At 35.1% G+C, this 17,212-nt stretch overlaps 1 protein-coding gene across 1 annotated transcript in view; it reads left to right on the top strand.

The window, feature by feature from the left end:
- Window positions 1–11,885, top strand: part of LOC114265016 (uncharacterized) — a 25,659-nt gene extending 13,774 nt beyond the window's left edge. Inside the window, exons 13-19 of the mRNA XM_028205751.2 lie at window positions 3,354–3,431; window positions 3,553–3,723; window positions 4,142–4,249; window positions 10,636–10,704; window positions 10,873–10,935; window positions 11,047–11,210; window positions 11,329–11,885. Coding sequence (XP_028061552.2) covers window positions 3,354–3,431; window positions 3,553–3,723; window positions 4,142–4,249; window positions 10,636–10,704; window positions 10,873–10,935; window positions 11,047–11,210; window positions 11,329–11,638 — 963 coding nt within the window. The 3' untranslated portion in view covers window positions 11,639–11,885. The remainder of the gene's footprint in view (window positions 1–3,353; window positions 3,432–3,552; window positions 3,724–4,141; window positions 4,250–10,635; window positions 10,705–10,872; window positions 10,936–11,046; window positions 11,211–11,328) is intronic.
- The last annotated feature ends 5,327 nt before the right edge of the window (window positions 11,886–17,212 follow it).

The raw sequence follows: 17,212 nt of genomic DNA, 5'->3' as shown, positions 1-17,212 counted from the left end.
AAAAGGCGTGCCCAATTCATCAAAAGGTGTGCCGGACATGATGGCGAGGCACGTGGGTGCCTTGACTTGCGTGCCCGTTTGTCGGCTGGTGGCAAGAGGCGCGCGATGCGCGTGGCTGCCTCGGCTATATAACCAAGACGAAGGCAGAGGCTGTGCAAACCAGTTTGAAACCTCTGAATTTTGGCAGTCTGAAATACTCTGTAAACCCTGCTCGGAAACACTTAGCAACCCAAAACATGGCCTCTTCTTCCCGTCCAGCTACCCAGAACCTGCTCACTCTCTTTCCAGAACTGAACGAGCCCACAGGAGAAATAACTGGTGCGGTGGCCAGTGAACCTCAACCAAACACCTCTGGTTTTGCTCCATTGAACTTTCCGATGCGGTCGGTGGAGCAAAAAATGGCGGTGCAAACTGATATTAAGGCTAATCAGTATACTCTGAAGTCATGCGTGGAAACCATGACGGCGGTCACAAATTTGTCGAACCGGCTGCAGAGTAGGACAAATGAGGTGCAGCATTTAAACGCCCAGCTGGCTCTGCTCCAACGCATGTATAAGGATGCGCGAGCAGAGATAAGCGTGCTAAGGGCAGAAAACAAGGAGCTGAAGCGGAAGGCCACCGTGATGTTCCGATTTGGGGGGCCGCCATATGCTGCAGTGGAGGAGCAGGGAGTAGTGATCATGCCCAGTGGAGTGGGAAATACGGAGGCAACACCGGCAAGGGCCGTCCAGGACGGAGGCAAGAAGAAGAGACCGGCGGCAGAATAGAGAAGAAAAATCCCACCTGTAAATGTGGGTGTTTGTTTGTATTTTATCTTATTTTATTTTATTTTATTTTATTTTTTGTTCTGTGGTTGTTTTTTGTGTTTTTGTAGGTGGAAACATGGTGATCGGGTTGAGACCCGACATGAATAAAATGAGTTGGTGTGCAAATTTGTAAATTGTTTGCAATGGTTTTTTTTTTTTTTTTTTTTTTTTTTTTTTTTTTTTAATAAGAATAATAATAATAATAATAATAAAAAAAAATTTTGATTAAAAAGAAATAAAGAAGTGGGAATGGGTTCAAAAGTGGACACTATCAGTGGAAAACATGAGTGGATGGGTTATTTGATATAATAATAATAATAATAATAATAATAAAAGAAAAAGGTAGACCACTGAGAGAGAATGAGTGGAGTATGATAAGGCTGGGTGTAAAGTGAGAGAAGAAGCTCCAGACAACTCCTGCTTAAAGTTGAAAAGAGGAGGTAATGGGAGCACTGGGTTCTCGAGCTCATCAAAGAATGGATGTGCGCATGCCTCTAGTGCAGTACAGCGAAGACTTGGGGAATATTGCAGATAGCCCGGAGTCTATATCTGGTAAGGAAATCCATCCCGTTAAGGCTGCATCTAAAGAGGTGCCAACTGGACCCAATCTGTCTGCCATGACTTCACCAAAAGGGGAAGAGCATTTAAGCAGTTTGAAAAAAACCCTAGACGTTGAAGCAGAAAATTGCGTACAAGATGTAGAGTCCTCTCAGGTCACTGATGCGGCGCAAGAACCAGAAGTCAACGCAGAGAAAGGCTTCGGTGATGTTGATCTGAATCAAGAAGTTTGTTCTGAGGATATGGATTGCCCAGTAAATCCAATCTCTGTGGTTTCTGCTTCAAGGGCTGCAGCGAATCCTGGATTGCCTGTATCTCCTTTGCAGTTTGAGGGCGCTCATGGATGGAAAGGATCTGCTGCAACTAGTGCTTTTCGCCCAGCATCATCTCATAGAATTCTTGAAGCTGACAAAACTCTTACCATCGGGGGGAGCCTTAACAGTTCAAAGCAGCGCCAGGACTACCTTGATTTTGATCTGAATGTGGCTGAGGCTGGTGATGATAAAATTACAGACCTAATACTAGGAAAGCAAATCCTGGTATCGTCTAGCTTTCCTTCTGGGGAATCTTCAGTAGCCGTGAGGCAAGATCAATTGCTTCAGGAGGCATCCGGTGGTGGAAAACCTTGTGCCAAGGATGCGCCTTTATTTGTGGAAACCTAAAATCAGTATAATTCGGATTCATACAACGAACTTCTTCCCGAGTTGGTGTACCAAGAACCTTGATAATCTCCACAAGCTGGTCTACTGCACTTTCTCCAGGGAACAATGGCTGGCCTAAAAGAAGCTCAGCAAGAACACAACCAGCTGACCAAATATCAATTGAGGTTGTATATTCTGTGGCACCAAATACCAGTGACTGCATCATTTGCATCAACAACTGGGGCAGAGATCTCCTTATCGTCAGCCATGAATCATCCGGCGAACGATGATGGAGGAGGAGGAGGAGATGCAGAGTGATCAAGGTATGTGTAGAAAATTCAAGCGGAATAGGTTGAGGTCCGGCGGGCGGTCAAGGCGAGGTTGCCGCCCGCCGGTGAAGCGAAAAATATTAATTTCTTAACCTTGCTCTGATACCATGTAAGTATTTATGTATTATTGATTGATTGATAGATACATGATGATTGATAAATTACAATTCCTATACAATCTATATATAGAAGAAAATGTGCTAGTAGGTGTAGCGGAGGTGATAGTGGGTTAGGTGAAGTGGAGTGTAGTGGAGGTGATAGTGGGTTAGGTGAAGTGGAGTGTGTGGTGAAGTGGAGGTAGGTGAAGTGGAGTGTGTAGTGGAGTAGGTGAAGGTAAAGATGTGTAGTGGAGTAGGTGAAGGGTTAGGTGAAGTGGAGTGTGTGGTGAAGTGGAGGTAGGTGAAGTGGAGTGTGTAGTGGAGTAGGTGAAGGTAAAGATGTGTAGTGGAGTAGGTGAAGGTAAAGATGGGAAATTCTAACAATATGGATAACCAATCCATTTGAAATATAGTTGGGAGACTTTACCCATTGAATATAAATTTTGGCTGATTGTTGTATTTTGATTTATAATTTCTTTGCCAAAATAATAAACATGATTCCTGTTTTATTTATTTATTTATTTATTTTTTATTTTTTTTATTTTTTTAAGAGTTTAGTGCACTTTTTCATTTTGGTCCCTTGTATATGTCATCCTATTCCTTAATATGACTTTTTTGGTCTTATTTTTTTAACAGCATGTCCAATGCACTGCTGTATCTTGCATTTTGTAATTTTTTTTGAAATTTTTGTGACGAGTATAGAATTGTATTAGATGGACGCCAAGGGATGTCACCCCGGTACATCAAAAGAAACAAAAGGAAATAGATACCATATAATAAACACTAAATGCCCTCCCCAAAATGTAACTGTCCTATAAAATTAACCAACAAAAAAGAGGATTCACAAAAGTCGAGTTGACTTTGTTTTTAATTCTGAATTTCGTGATGCTTTAGTGATAAATCTTCATTTTCTGTGTGTAGGACCTTGACAATGCAATCACGGAAATGAATGGAAAGGCAGTCCAGGGACCAAATGGAGGTCCTTCATTTAAGCTCCTGGTGATTTTAGAATTCACAAATATCCTGAAGTTGTATACTTGTTGAATTGCAATCTATTGATAAGATATCTGATTTGGAGTTGCACTGAAGGTCAAATATTTTTTGTGCTGACACTTCACAGGTGGAAGTTGCAAGGCCTATTGGAAAAAGTAAGAAACGAGCTCGTGATGATCCTCAAATCAAACCAGCAAGTAAGATTTCAAGTCACTCTAAATTTTCAAAGGATGAACAGATCTTCAGTACTTCTGGTGGCCTTAAATCAGGAGCTCAAGAAATGAAGTACTCGCTAGAGGTTGATTTCTTTTGATCCTAATTTTTTAATTTTCCGCATCTATATTCAATGTTGTTGAGAATAATTTTTGTTTCAGTCGCACTATCATACTGTTAAAACATATGGTGTGTTTTTTTTTAATGTAAAAACAAATTGTAAAAACAAATATCTCAATTGATACTAATCCAAAAAGAAAAACAGATCTCAACTGAAGGTTATGACCTTGGCAGTACTTCAATGAGGTTTTAATATTGGAAAATATTTGTGTGGAAGTGTGCATGTATTTAGGATAATTTGTAGGTGAAAATAATTGGAAAAATAGACAATACAAATCAAAAGGCAAGTGTTACTTGGTTCACCAGTGAATTCTGCCGAGCATCTCTATCTTTGCTGATGTACTGCTGCGCTGTTAATGCTGAATGCATGTTATTTTCTTCAGGAACCACTGGTTGCTGACCCATATGAAGCTGCTGTAGTCTCGTTACCTGTGGCTGTTAAAGAGCGTCTTCTTAGGATCTTGCGGCTTGGTATTGCTACTCGATTTGATGTAAGTCCTAAAGTTGTTTAACAGAAGAATTCATAGCCATGCACTGAGTCAGTTTTCTTGATTGCAGACATGCTTGAATGTCCAAAATAAGGAAAATCAATATACCAATTTATTACAAGTTTTGTCTGGGCTCTGGTACACTGACTTATTCACTGGGTTTTGCATCTGTTGGATTGTAGTCATTGGTGAACACAGTGCAAATCATTGTCACCTTTTAAGAAAGAGAATTGAACTAATTATAACCATTGGATCTCATTTGATTGCATGTGCATTAAGGGGTAAGCAGCTAACTAAAGTTGGCTGGTGAAAATATAACGTTGAAAGTAAAAAATTGCAACTTAAATGTATGTCTCTTGTATGTAACATATCGTTAACATATACTTAGAAAATATGAGGAAGAAGAACTCCGAAAATATGAGGAAGAAGGAATATATTTCTGTTATATTCAAAACTTCTTATCTTACAAGACCAAATGACACTCCTTATATAGGAGATATTACAAACATCATTATAACCCATTATATGCCACTTACATATTATATATTACCACTATCTACCACTATCATATTATATACATGCCACTATCTACCACCAACACCACTATCATATTCTATACATGCCACTATCCTTCACCAACACCACTATCATATTATATACATGCCACTATCTACCACCAACACTACTATCATATTCTATGCATGCCACTATCTTTCACCAACACCACTATCATGTTATATACATTAACACAAATTTCCAGCACTCCCCCTCAAGCTGGTTTGAAGATATCTTCCATAGCCAGCATGCTAGTCAGCTTATCAAATTGCTTCTTGTGTAGTCCCTTCGTTAGCACATCAGCTAATTGTTCACCTGTTGGAAGGTAGGTCATACAAATTATGCCAGCATTGATTTTCTCCTTGATGAAATGTTTATCCACTTCTATATGTTTTGTGCGATCATGTAGAACTGGATTATGAGCTATAGATATAGCTGCTTTGTTGTCACAATAGACCTTCATAGGTGTCGGGTGAGAAAGCTTTAATTCTTCAAGAATTCTTTTAATCCACATTACTTCACAGATTCCATGGGCAACAGCTGTGAACTCTGCTTCTGCACTACTTCTAGCTACCACATTCTGTTTTTTACTCCGCCATGTAACTAGGTTCCCACCTACAAAGGAGCAGTATCCGGATGTTGATCTCCTGTCTGTAACACTTCCTGCCCAGTCTGCATCTGTGTATACTGCAACTTGAAGATGTCCATGTTTCTTGAACAGTAAGCCTCTCCCTGGAGTTCCTTTCAAATATCTTAAGATCTTATAAACGGCCTCAAAGTGCTCTGCCCCTGGTGAGTGCATGAACTGACTTACCATGCTGACTGCAAAGGCAATATCAGGCCGCGTATGAGACAAGTAAATCAATTTCCCTACAAGTCGCTGATATTGTTCCCTCTCTTTGACTTCTTCAGCCTTAGCAGCTTGTAACTTCAAGTTAGGCTCGATCGGAGTCTCCACCATCTTACAACCAAGCATACCTGTTTCTCCAAGGAGATCAAGAACATATTTTCTCTGATTAACGAATATACCTTCCTTGGATCTTGCAAATTCCATTCCGAGGAAATACTTGAGGGCTCCCAGATCCTTAATGTGAAATTCTTTTGCGAGTTTCTCTTTGAGGGCTGCTAACTCTGCTTCATCATTACCAGTTAAAATGATGTCATCAACATAAACAATCAAAATTGTAATTTTACCGTTTTTTGAATGTTTATAAAATATTGTGTGATCTGCTTGACTCTGCGAGAAGCCACAACTGATAACTGCCTTCCCAAAGCGTTCAAACCACGCTCTTGGTGATTGTTTGAGTCCGTATAATGATTTGTTCAATCTGCATACTCTGTCGCTTCCAAGTCTCTGCTCAAATCCCGGCGGTAGGCTCATAAACACCTCCTCTTCAAGATCACCATTGAGAAATGCATTTTTAATGTCAAGTTGATGTAGAGGCCAATCTGAATTTACTGCAAGAAATAACAGTACTCTGATGGAATTTATTTTAGCAACAGGAGCAAACGTCTCCTGATAGTCGATCCCATAAGTTTGAGTGAAGCCTTTAGCCACCAGTCTCGCCTTGTATCTCTCAACGCTTCCATCTGCGTTACATTTTATCGTAAACACCCATTTACACCCAATTGTTTTCTTGTCTTTGGGTAGATCAACTATCTCCCAAGTACCACTTCTCCTTAAAGCATTCATCTCCTCCATGACTGCTAATTTCCAATTCGGATCATCCAATGCTTCCTGTATATTCCTTGGAACAAACAAGTGTGAAATCCTAGATGTGAAAGCTCTATGGTTTTTAGACAGTCTTGGGTAGGAGAGGTAATTTGCAATAGGATGTTTAATGCAATTTCGGACACCTTTCCTAATTGCTATAGGAACATCAAGGTCGGAAATAGAAGGAATAGGATTACCTAAAATTTCGATGCCAGAACTCGGGTGGACATTCGGGTCATTAGGATGGACATTCGGGTCATTATTCCTCAGATGAAATCGCTTCCTAGTATAAACCTGAAGCTCAGGATTTAGATCATTTTGTAGTACTTCTCCCCCTAAACAAGAATCTTCTTGACTAGGCACCATAGAACTTGGTTCTCCTAAGTGATCATTATCAGACAGATGTGGTTTTTGTGTAGGATAAATGACATTGGGGAGCGGGATAGAAATATCCCAAAAACGGTCTTCTACTCCACTTGTCTCCCCCTGAAGAGAAGTGTTGGGGAAATAGGATTTTGTTTCCACAAATGACACATCCATACTCACATGAAATTTCTTGGTTTGAGGATCGAAACACTTATACCCCTTTTTGTTTGAGGAATAACCTAAAAAAACACATTTTATAGCACGGGGGTCAAGTTTTGAACGAAATTGACTGGGAACATGAACATAGGCAGTACATCCAAAAACTTTGGCGTGTAAATCAGAAAACAACCTCGTGTCAGGAAAAAAAGTTTTGAGACAATCAAAAGGTGTTTTGTATGTTAACACCTTTGTAGGCATCCTGTTTATCAAATAAGAGGCTGTTAAAATTGCTTCACCCCATAAATATTTAGGAACATGCATGTAAAACATTATAGCACGTGCTACTTCAAGTAGATGTTTATTTTTTCGTTCTGCAATGCCATTTTGTTGAGGGGTATCCCGACATGTAGATTGATGAAAAATCTCCTTTTTTTCCAAAAACTCACCCAACTGCTCATTGAAATATTATGTTCCATTATCAGAATGTAAAATACCAATTTTGGTTTGAAATTGGTTTTCAATCATATTGTAAAAATTTGTGAATAAATTTTTCACGTCAGATTTTTTATTCATCAAATAAATCCAACATAAGCGGGTATGGTCATCAATAAATGTAACAAACCATTTTTTACCAGAAAGAGTGGTGATTTTAGAAGGGCCCCAAACATCACTATGAATCAAATAAAAAGGTTTGGAAGCCTGGTAAGGTTTTGGCAAATAAGTAGAGCGATGAAATTTTGCAAAAATGCAACTTTCACAATGAAAAGAAGAACAATCAATCCCTTTAAATAATTCTGGAAATAAATGTTTCAGATAAAGAAAACTAGGATGTCCTAGCCTATAGTGCCATAGCATTATTTTTTCTTGAACAGAGATTGAACTAGTACTATTAAAGCTCTGAGCTTTTTTATTACTAACAGGTACTTCATCAAAGTAGTAAAGACCTTCAAGCATCCTAGCACGCCCAATCATTATCCCCGAGTTCTGGTCTTGAAATTCACAATGGGATTCAAAAAATGTAACACGACAATTAGAATCCTTAGATAGTTTACTGACAGACAAAAGGTTACAGGCTAAGTTGGGGACGTGAAGAACAGCATTGAGATTAATTTTCTCAGTTAGTTTAATAAATCCTTTTCCTGCAATAGGTGAAAAACTACCATCGGCTATTCTAATTTTGTCATGACCAGAACAAGGGAAATAGATACTAAATAAATGGGAAAAACTAGTCATGTGATCGGAGGCACCGGAATCTATGATCCACGGAGAGAAGTTTAGGCAAGAGAAGGCTTTAGGATTTCTACTTGTTTGTGCCAACAAAACACTAGGAGTATCGGATGAGGAGTTGGATTTTATCAGCTTTAAGAGTTGATCAATCTGCTCTTTGTTGAAGGGACCTGAATCGGCTTCATTAGCGGTAGGAAAGCCACGATCTTTCTCTCCTTGTTTGCTGCTTTTCCAGTTGACAGGTTTGCCATGGATCTTCCAACACGTTTCGCGTGTATGGCGAGGCTTGTTGCAAAAATCACACCAGACCCGTGGCTTATCATCAAACCTGCGCTGGTAATTTGCAGCCTTGTTGGCCGCAACATCGCTAATTAAAGCAGAAATTTCAATTGATTCACCAGTACCTTTTTTCTTAAGCATGACGCTCCTTCGGCTCTCTTCCCTTCTGACTTCGGCAAATATTTCGCCAATGGATGGGAGAGGAGGTCTGCCAATAATTCTTCCTCGCACTTCATCGAACTCAATGTTGAGGCCGGCAAGAAACTTGTAAATACGGCTGTCTTCCACAGTTTTCTTGTGGTGGTTGCAGTTGTCAACCGATTTCCATTCGTATGTGTTGAAGATGTCAAGATCCTGCCACAACCTTTTCAATGAATTGAAATATTTGGTGACGGAATCATCTCCTTGACGAATCTCTCCCAACTTCAAAGTTAATTCGAAAACTTGAGATTGATTTCCTAGGTCAGAATACATCTGACTAACATTATCCCACAATTCTTGTGCAGTAGTATAGCACATGTAATTAGAGCTTATATCCTCCTCCATGGAATTGACCAACCATGTCATAACCATGGAGTTTTCAGCGTCCCAACTGTCGAATAGCGGATCATTAATAGCTGAAGCCTTCTTGTCACCAGTGATGTAACCGATCTTTCCTTGCCCACGGATATACATCCGGACAGATTGTGACCAGCGGAGAAAATTATCACCATTTAGGCGGATGGTGGTGATTTGGACAGAGTGAGAGTTGGACGTTTTCACCGGAATGGCAGCGGCAGGGGTTGAAGTGGTTTCGGACGTGACTTCCGACATGGCTATGACGGTTTTAGGGCTGCTGTGTTTTTTGTTGTTCTGATACCAACTTAGAAAATATGAGGAAGAAGAACTCCGAAAATATGAGGAAGAAGGAATATATTTCTGTTATATTCAAAACTTCTTATCTTATAAGACCAAATGACACTCCTTATATAGGAGATATTACAAACATCATTATAACCCATTATATGCCACTTACATATTATATATTACCATTATCTACCACTATCATATTATATACATGCCACTATCTACCACCAACACCACTATCATATTCTATACATGCCACTATCCTTCACCAACACCACTATCATATTATATACATGCCACTATCTACCACCAACACCACTATCATATTCTATACATGCCACTATCCTTCACCAACACCACTATCATGTTATATATATTAACACAAATTTCCAGCACATATTGATAGTTAAAATTGACTTTTCAGTGAAACTTTCTTAAGAAGTGCAGTTGGGTTTCTTCATGGATTAGGTCTGAAGATGATATATGATCAGCATAGCTGGTTGTGCATATTACAACAAATCTACAAGCGTAATTGTTATTGCCATTATATATAGCATGGCATCTGAACTTAGTGGGAACCTTGAAAGCATCCCCATTCATATTTTGAGAAAGCAAGACTTACAGAATGGTATCCCTTTAATTTTCCATCTATTGATCTACTTTTAGAAATGGAGGTTTCAACTATTCTCAAGGAGTAATAATTTCAACTAGAGCAAAAATCAACTTCAGTAAGTTGAGATTCCTTCTCTTATATGTATATTTCATCCTCTGAGACTAAAGGCTAGTATGCTCTCTAGACAGGATCTCCATAGCATTGGATTCTTTAATTGATAATCCAGAAAAATAAAAAAGAAATGGCATAAATGAGAAAAAAGTATTTAATTAAACTATTCCACGGAAGATTACAAATATTCTATTCCTGCAAATAAACTTGCACATAGAAATTTCTGGACTCAATGCCGTTTGATGTGATTATTTTATGCTTCAAATTGTATATGTAGATATGTAATGAGTTGATTAACTGAGTCCTTGAGTAGCAACTCAATGAGATTACTATACATTAAACAGTGTGCAATAAAGAGACCAAAATAGAAAAAAAAAAAAAAAAATCAACCTAGGATGCATCTAGAGCAAACTTTTGCACTCTTTGTTTCACCTGTATGTGGGTTGATACATGTTGCATCCTTCTTTTGATCAGACAATTTACCATCAAGTGCTTAATATTGATTTTGTTCATCGGCAGATAAGCATTCAAAGTCTAACAAGCCTCAAAGAACTACCTGAATCTTCTGCTATATCTATCCTTGATCAGGTCCAGCATTGTTACATCTCCTTCCAAATTTTACCCCTTCGATAATTTTTGAGTGGACAGTTGTGCTTTTATTATATATATTGCCTTACATTTTCAATTTGAACACTTGAAGCCAATGCTTGCAATTCTTCTTTTGTGATCTCATCTTCCTGCATCTCTCTTTTGTAGTTCATGTTATCAGGGGCAGATAGGCTTAATAAGGGAGAGTATCTTGCTGCATTAATTTCTAGGGTATGTCTCTTGTTTCTGTGAATTGAACATACTATCTCTTCCATCTTAATGGACTGTTTCAATGACATGACTAATAATTGTGGACTTTATTCGTTCACTTGGCTACGGCAGGGTCAGCACCAGGTTGATAGGCTGGGACTCAATCACCATGCTGTGAATTTGTCAAGGATAGACGATATTACCTCAAAGGAGTTACAACTGTCCAGCTTCTCTAGTAGAGTTCATCATTCAGCTGTTGATCCTCTCAGTTCACGCATGGGCACAACTATGTCTGGGTTAGCTTTTTATACTCCCAATTTCATGCTCATATGGTTATTTCAGTCTTTTGGGCATATGACCAAATTTTATTTTGCACCATTTTGCTTGATAAGTTTTCCCCCCCTTCTTTTGTAGGTATGGCACGTATGCATCTCGCTATTCCTCTCCATTTTCAACTCATTCTCTATCTACTAGTCGAGTAGGCTTTGGGAGAATGGAAGAAACTAGTCCTGTCCCCTTGCACCGAACACCAGCTTCTTCTACATCTTATGGCAAGGTCGGATTGGATTCTACCCCAATATCTTCTGCTGCTAGTGATCGTCAACCTACACGAGCCCAAGTTAGGTTTGATCCTTTCACCGGTGAACCTTACAAATTCGACCCTTTCACGGGTGAGCCAATTGTTCCCGAGAGTATAACTCGCCGTTTTGGAAGCCCATACTGATTGAGTTTGAATTTCCATGTCATCACTTTCAGTCGCTCTGTGGTGCTTAGTAGATTTCCCGTTACTGATCAGATAAATGTTTGTACAATATGTTTTGGTTTCCAGTGGTTGCGCCGGAATCATGTTTTTTATTTTTATTTTTCATTTGTTTTAAGCTCTTGTTTTGTGGTAGTAAAAAAGTAATGCATTTATTTGCTTTAACTGAGCATGCCGTTAATTGAGCAAAATGACAAAAAGATTCTTGTAACCGTGTCTTCTGATTTGTGGTGGTAACTTCGTACTTTTGCTAACAATATGCGAGGACACCTCTTACATTAACCTAATGTTATTGAACTTAACAAAAATGTGCTCTAATTTCACTTATAAAATCATTGGTTGGATAAAAATATGGGAAAGCTATATTCACTCACTTTATTGTCATCTTGTGGGGAATGAATGTTATTTGTTAAAAAAATATCCTTGTTACATGAAAGTAGGAAGGTGATTATGCCCTTAAAATGAAATGCAACATTATAAAACACAATTTGAGTTTGATTTGTCATTTAAAAAATAAATTTGCATTTACATTTCATTTGATTTTGTTAGAGTATGAAATTTGAAAGTGTTGTACATTCTACATGAAGGGAAGTGTAATAAAGAGCATATAATTTTTTAAAATTTGTGTTAAATATGCTCAAATGACACATGTTAATAAGATCTAAAAAAATATATACATTGTAGAAAATATGATTGACCTAAAATTTGCATTACTTGGCACTAGAGTTTATTTATTTATTTATGTAGAAAAGAAGGTAAAGCATTTAATTTTTAATGATGGCATTCTGCTCTAGTTAGGGTATTTCTTTATGCCCGATGTTTGTCCCGAAACTCAAAAAAATTATTTAAAATTTCACATAATACTTTTATGGGTGTGACACCTACATTATACGGGTTTCACACTTATATGAATATTGTGTAGAATTTTTAATAATTTTTTTAGAATCCCTAACACTTATTTTACAAATCAAAGGTACAAGTTTCTTTCTCCCTTTGACAGGCTCTCTCTCTCTTGCTTTCACGTATTTAACTTTTTTTCAATGTACCAAAAATCATTATTTGAAATGTTTGTAATTAGTTTGAACTCTTATATTGGTTCTTATCTTTAAAATAATAAAAATAAAACAATTTAACATATTTTTTTTAGTATGTCCAATTTGACATCGCTAAGACGTGCCAAATTGACACCTCATTTTTTAAAAGCATAATTAGATGTCTAATGTTATTGTCAAAAGTGCCACATCAGAATTGATAATTCAGATAAAGATGCTCTTAATAGCCAGGTTAGTGCACATCCGTTAAATTTATTTTCCGTACAATTTTTACGCAAAGTTCAACTTTTGAAATTAGACTTCTAAGTCATTTTTAATCAATAATGCTAACATTTACATGCAAAATAGAATACTCAACCTCAAAAACAAACAATTATCACCAGTCACTACACAACACCCAAAAGATGACAAAGAATTAAAAAAAAAAAAAAATGATAAATGACAAATACACTTTATGTAATTTGTTTAAAATATAGATTTTTTTTCTGTAGTTTTAAAAAATATTAATAACCCTTTATCAGGATTTTTTGTTTAACATAATTAGTAGAAAAAATAAAATTATTTACTACTCTCGTATGCAACAATAAAATTATCTGAATTGTTAATTGAAATATATTTATGATATTATTAAAAATTATTAATTGACTTAAGGTCATTTGTTATGCAATTAAAAATTGGAAGAGATTGAATGTAATTTTTAGAAATATACAGAATAATTTATATTTTAAATAAATTTTATAAAGTGTGTTTGTAATTTATAAAAAAAAAAAAAAGGAAAAAGGAAAAAATGAAAGCTAGAATTGGTCCATGTTGGACAAAACAAGTGGGTCAGATGGGTTCGGACCAAAGGCGTCAGTATTAACCCACTCTTATTAGGGTCGCCAGCCAGTGGTGGACTCAGCCCCGACCAAAAAACAAAAGGAATAAAGCACTCCATGCACATGCACTGACACCCCCTTAAGAAGCCATAAGAAAAAACAAAATTTTAAAGAATAAATACAAGAATCGATTATATAATTTTTATAAAGTGAATTTTATAGTTTTACACCTATGTAAGAAGATTACATTTGATTATGTAATTAATTTTTGTATAAATAAAAGAGCTGTTAAAAAAAAATGTTCAATAGTTAAAAATTAAAAGTGGTTATATATCACATCAATGGTTTATGTAACACATGAAAAAAAAAATGTTACCTACATTGAATAACTGATGGATTAAATCACCGAGTACCTAAAAATTACAGATCCATGTATAAAGAAGGTGCGTTTCATTAGATATTAAATTTTTTTTTTATAATTTTTTTTTTATTGATTCAATTAAATAGATATACAAATAGGTTCCTCTGTATACTCGTCAAGTAACATCATTTCCTAACAGCACACAAAAATTTATAAAAAATCTCAATTACACCTACGTGGAATAGAAGCTAAGGTCTCACCACATATACTCTATGTACTGAAAAATAAGTCTTATTCCACCAAACAGGAGACTTGAATTCAAACATTAGAGATATACATTAATTCAGTGATTGAGATGGTGGTTTACGGTAGTTTTCTAGTGTTTGTTTTTTTGCGCCTAACTCTGGTGTTAGGCAAGTCATTATTTTAATCTTGAAGTTTGTGTCCACAATGTATTGAACATGTTATGGGGGCGCATTATATTATGCTTGTAGTGCAAATACATTTGATGACTCATATTAAATTTGATCGGTTAACATAATAAAATATGATACAGCTTGCTTAGTTCCATTTTTTAAAAAATATTTTTTAAAAAATTTTACTTTCTTATTTTTCGTATATTTTTGTTTTTATTGAATTTTTTAAAATATTTTAAGCAATTTTTTTTTTTTTTTTTTACTTTTAAGATATACTTAACATAAATACACCTAAAAACTAAAAAAATTATAAAAAAAATCTTTTAAAAATTCACTAAATACCAAAAATATAAAAAAATACAAGAATTCAGTACATTTTTTTTGTATTTTTATTTATTTATTAATTTTTTAAAATATTTTTCCACAAATTTTTTACTTTTTAGATACATCTAAGTAAGCTGCATTTAAAAAAATAAAAAAAATGTTTAAAATTTTAAAAATATTCACTAAAAACAAAAAAACACAAAAATCAAAAAATTTAATTTTCAAAAAATTTAATTCAGAAAACTCAAACTAAACGCACTGATAATATTTTTAGAGACAATAAAACAAATGTCTAAAGTAAATGGTCTGAAATTAATATTCTGAACCACCAAATAACTTTTCATGTTAAGGTTAAGACTAACACTAACATGGTTAATCTCTTAAATTTTATAGTATAATCTGATCAGATTTAAATTCACATGGGACCAAATAAATAAAATAATGCAGCCGCTATGTTTGAAAAAGAAGCTAAAGACAACATGAAAGAGTAGACTTTGTACATAATATGTACATAGAAATTAGAATTAATCTTTGGGAGGCAAAAAGTACATGCATTATATATTATATTATGCATAAGCAAAAAGATGAAAGATCAAGATATTTGCACCATTGCATGCTTAATGGTCTACCAAAACTTAACTAAAGACAAATTTGTAAAGATTTTATTTATTTATTTTTTGGGGGTAAATGAGAAGTTTATTAAGCAATTCAAAAGAATAAAGATATTATGAGGGGCATACCTCCAAATACAAGAGGAAGAATACAAAATATATACTAATAAAAAAAATTCAAAGGGGAATAAATATATGTGCTAATGATATGATTAAAAATATTATCAGAAATGAGGTCAATTGTTACAAATCATCAAATTGTAATTGGAAGCTACAACAAAGTAAAATTGAAAGAAATGAGGTCAATTGTTGCAAATGATCAAATTGTAATTGGAAACTACAACAAAGTAAAATTGAAAGAAGAGATGTGCCTTGACAAAATCACTAAAAACATCATCTCGAATTTGAACACAACTGTTTTGTTGGATTATTATTTTTTATTTTTTTTGACAACTGAGTATCCGGGTTAGCGTTTTTTTAGGACGCATACCTCGACTAATCTTGGGGCTCTGAGCCGATCAACTCGGCTAAGAGGCAGTGGCCCACTAGTAATCTAGTTGGGGATGGGAATCAAATTCAAGATGTCCAAAGTTTACTGCTCGTTCCAGAGTTACTCTCTCTCAACCAACTGGACTATCTTTGTGGGTTGACTATTTTGTTGGATTATGTCTTTTATTGTTCCTTTGCAAACGACTTCAAAGTCAAGTTCCTTTGCAAACATCATCTCTAATTTATTTATTTATTGTTAAAGAAAAAAATGTATATTTTTCCAATTTAATAAATTTGTTTTGGTCATTCTTTGCATTATTTTATTTTATTATATTTTTGCTTTGAGGGATTTTGTTCTAAAACTCTTGAAGGTAAAAAAAAAAAAAAAGGAAGAAGAAGAAGAGGAGGAGAATATTGAGCCAAAAACATATCATTACAGACCAAAAAAAAAGTTAATTTTTAAGCTATTACCAAATATAACCTTAATTTGACGGCAAGTTTTTGTCTATGAATACAAAAGTTTTTTTAGCAGCAACTTACATATTGTGTCATTTTTCAAGTTTCTTGTTGTCTTTAATTAACTTTTTAAAATTTTGAATAAAAAAAAATATATTTTTTAAGGTTAGTCTAGACAAGACTGTCCTAAAAACTAAACAAGGATACGTCAACTTTTTTTTAAAATAAAAATTAAAAAAAATTATTTTATTTTTGTCTTTAGCAATTTCATTTTTTATCTTAAAGGATCATCTACTATAAATTCATATAAAAAAATTAATGTATATTTTTAAAAAGTTTATTAAAGACAAAAATATTAAGAGTCCGTTTGGCAAGGAATGTTGGGGCTAAAATAGTCACAAAAGACAAAATAGGCTATTTTAGCCACAACAAACAAAATATCACATTCAATCCATAATCATTACACTTTTCTCTCACAAAAAAAGGTAAAAAGGCTAAAAAGCCAAAATGCCTTTTCCAAACCAAACTTTTTAGCCTAGGTTAAAATAGCCAAAATAACCAAAAAGCCAACTCACTTCCCAAACGGATGCTAACTAGTAAACTAGTGTCAAGGAATGATTAATATTATTCACACTTCAATTTAAGGCTATAACACTCTTATTTTGTTGAGAGACTTATTTATAAGTCATATTTCGGACATTTATATTATGTTAAGTCATGTGTAATTTCTTATGGAGTCTTAAGTCCAATTTAGATATGAATGTATTCCATAAGATCCTATGAGTTGTAAATAAATGGTATTAATATACAATTATACACCATAATGGCAAAATCATATATAGAAAATTGAATGTTTCCATAGAAAGTAACATTTTCACATTCAATTAAAAAAATCAAAAACCTAATAAGTTTGTGAAACGTAACGTGACACGTTATGTTTATGTAGATGTCACGTTACATTTATGTAGGTGTCACGTCACGTTACGTTTATGTAATGTCCCATCTCATATG

This window comes from Camellia sinensis, chromosome 4 (assembly GCF_055761805.1).
Source record: "Camellia sinensis isolate YWXY chromosome 4, ASM5576180v1, whole genome shotgun sequence".
Lineage (NCBI taxonomy): Eukaryota > Viridiplantae > Streptophyta > Magnoliopsida > Ericales > Theaceae > Camellia > Camellia sinensis.
The sequence above is the reverse complement of the archived record's forward strand: the minus strand, read 5'-3'. Positions and strand labels throughout refer to the sequence as shown.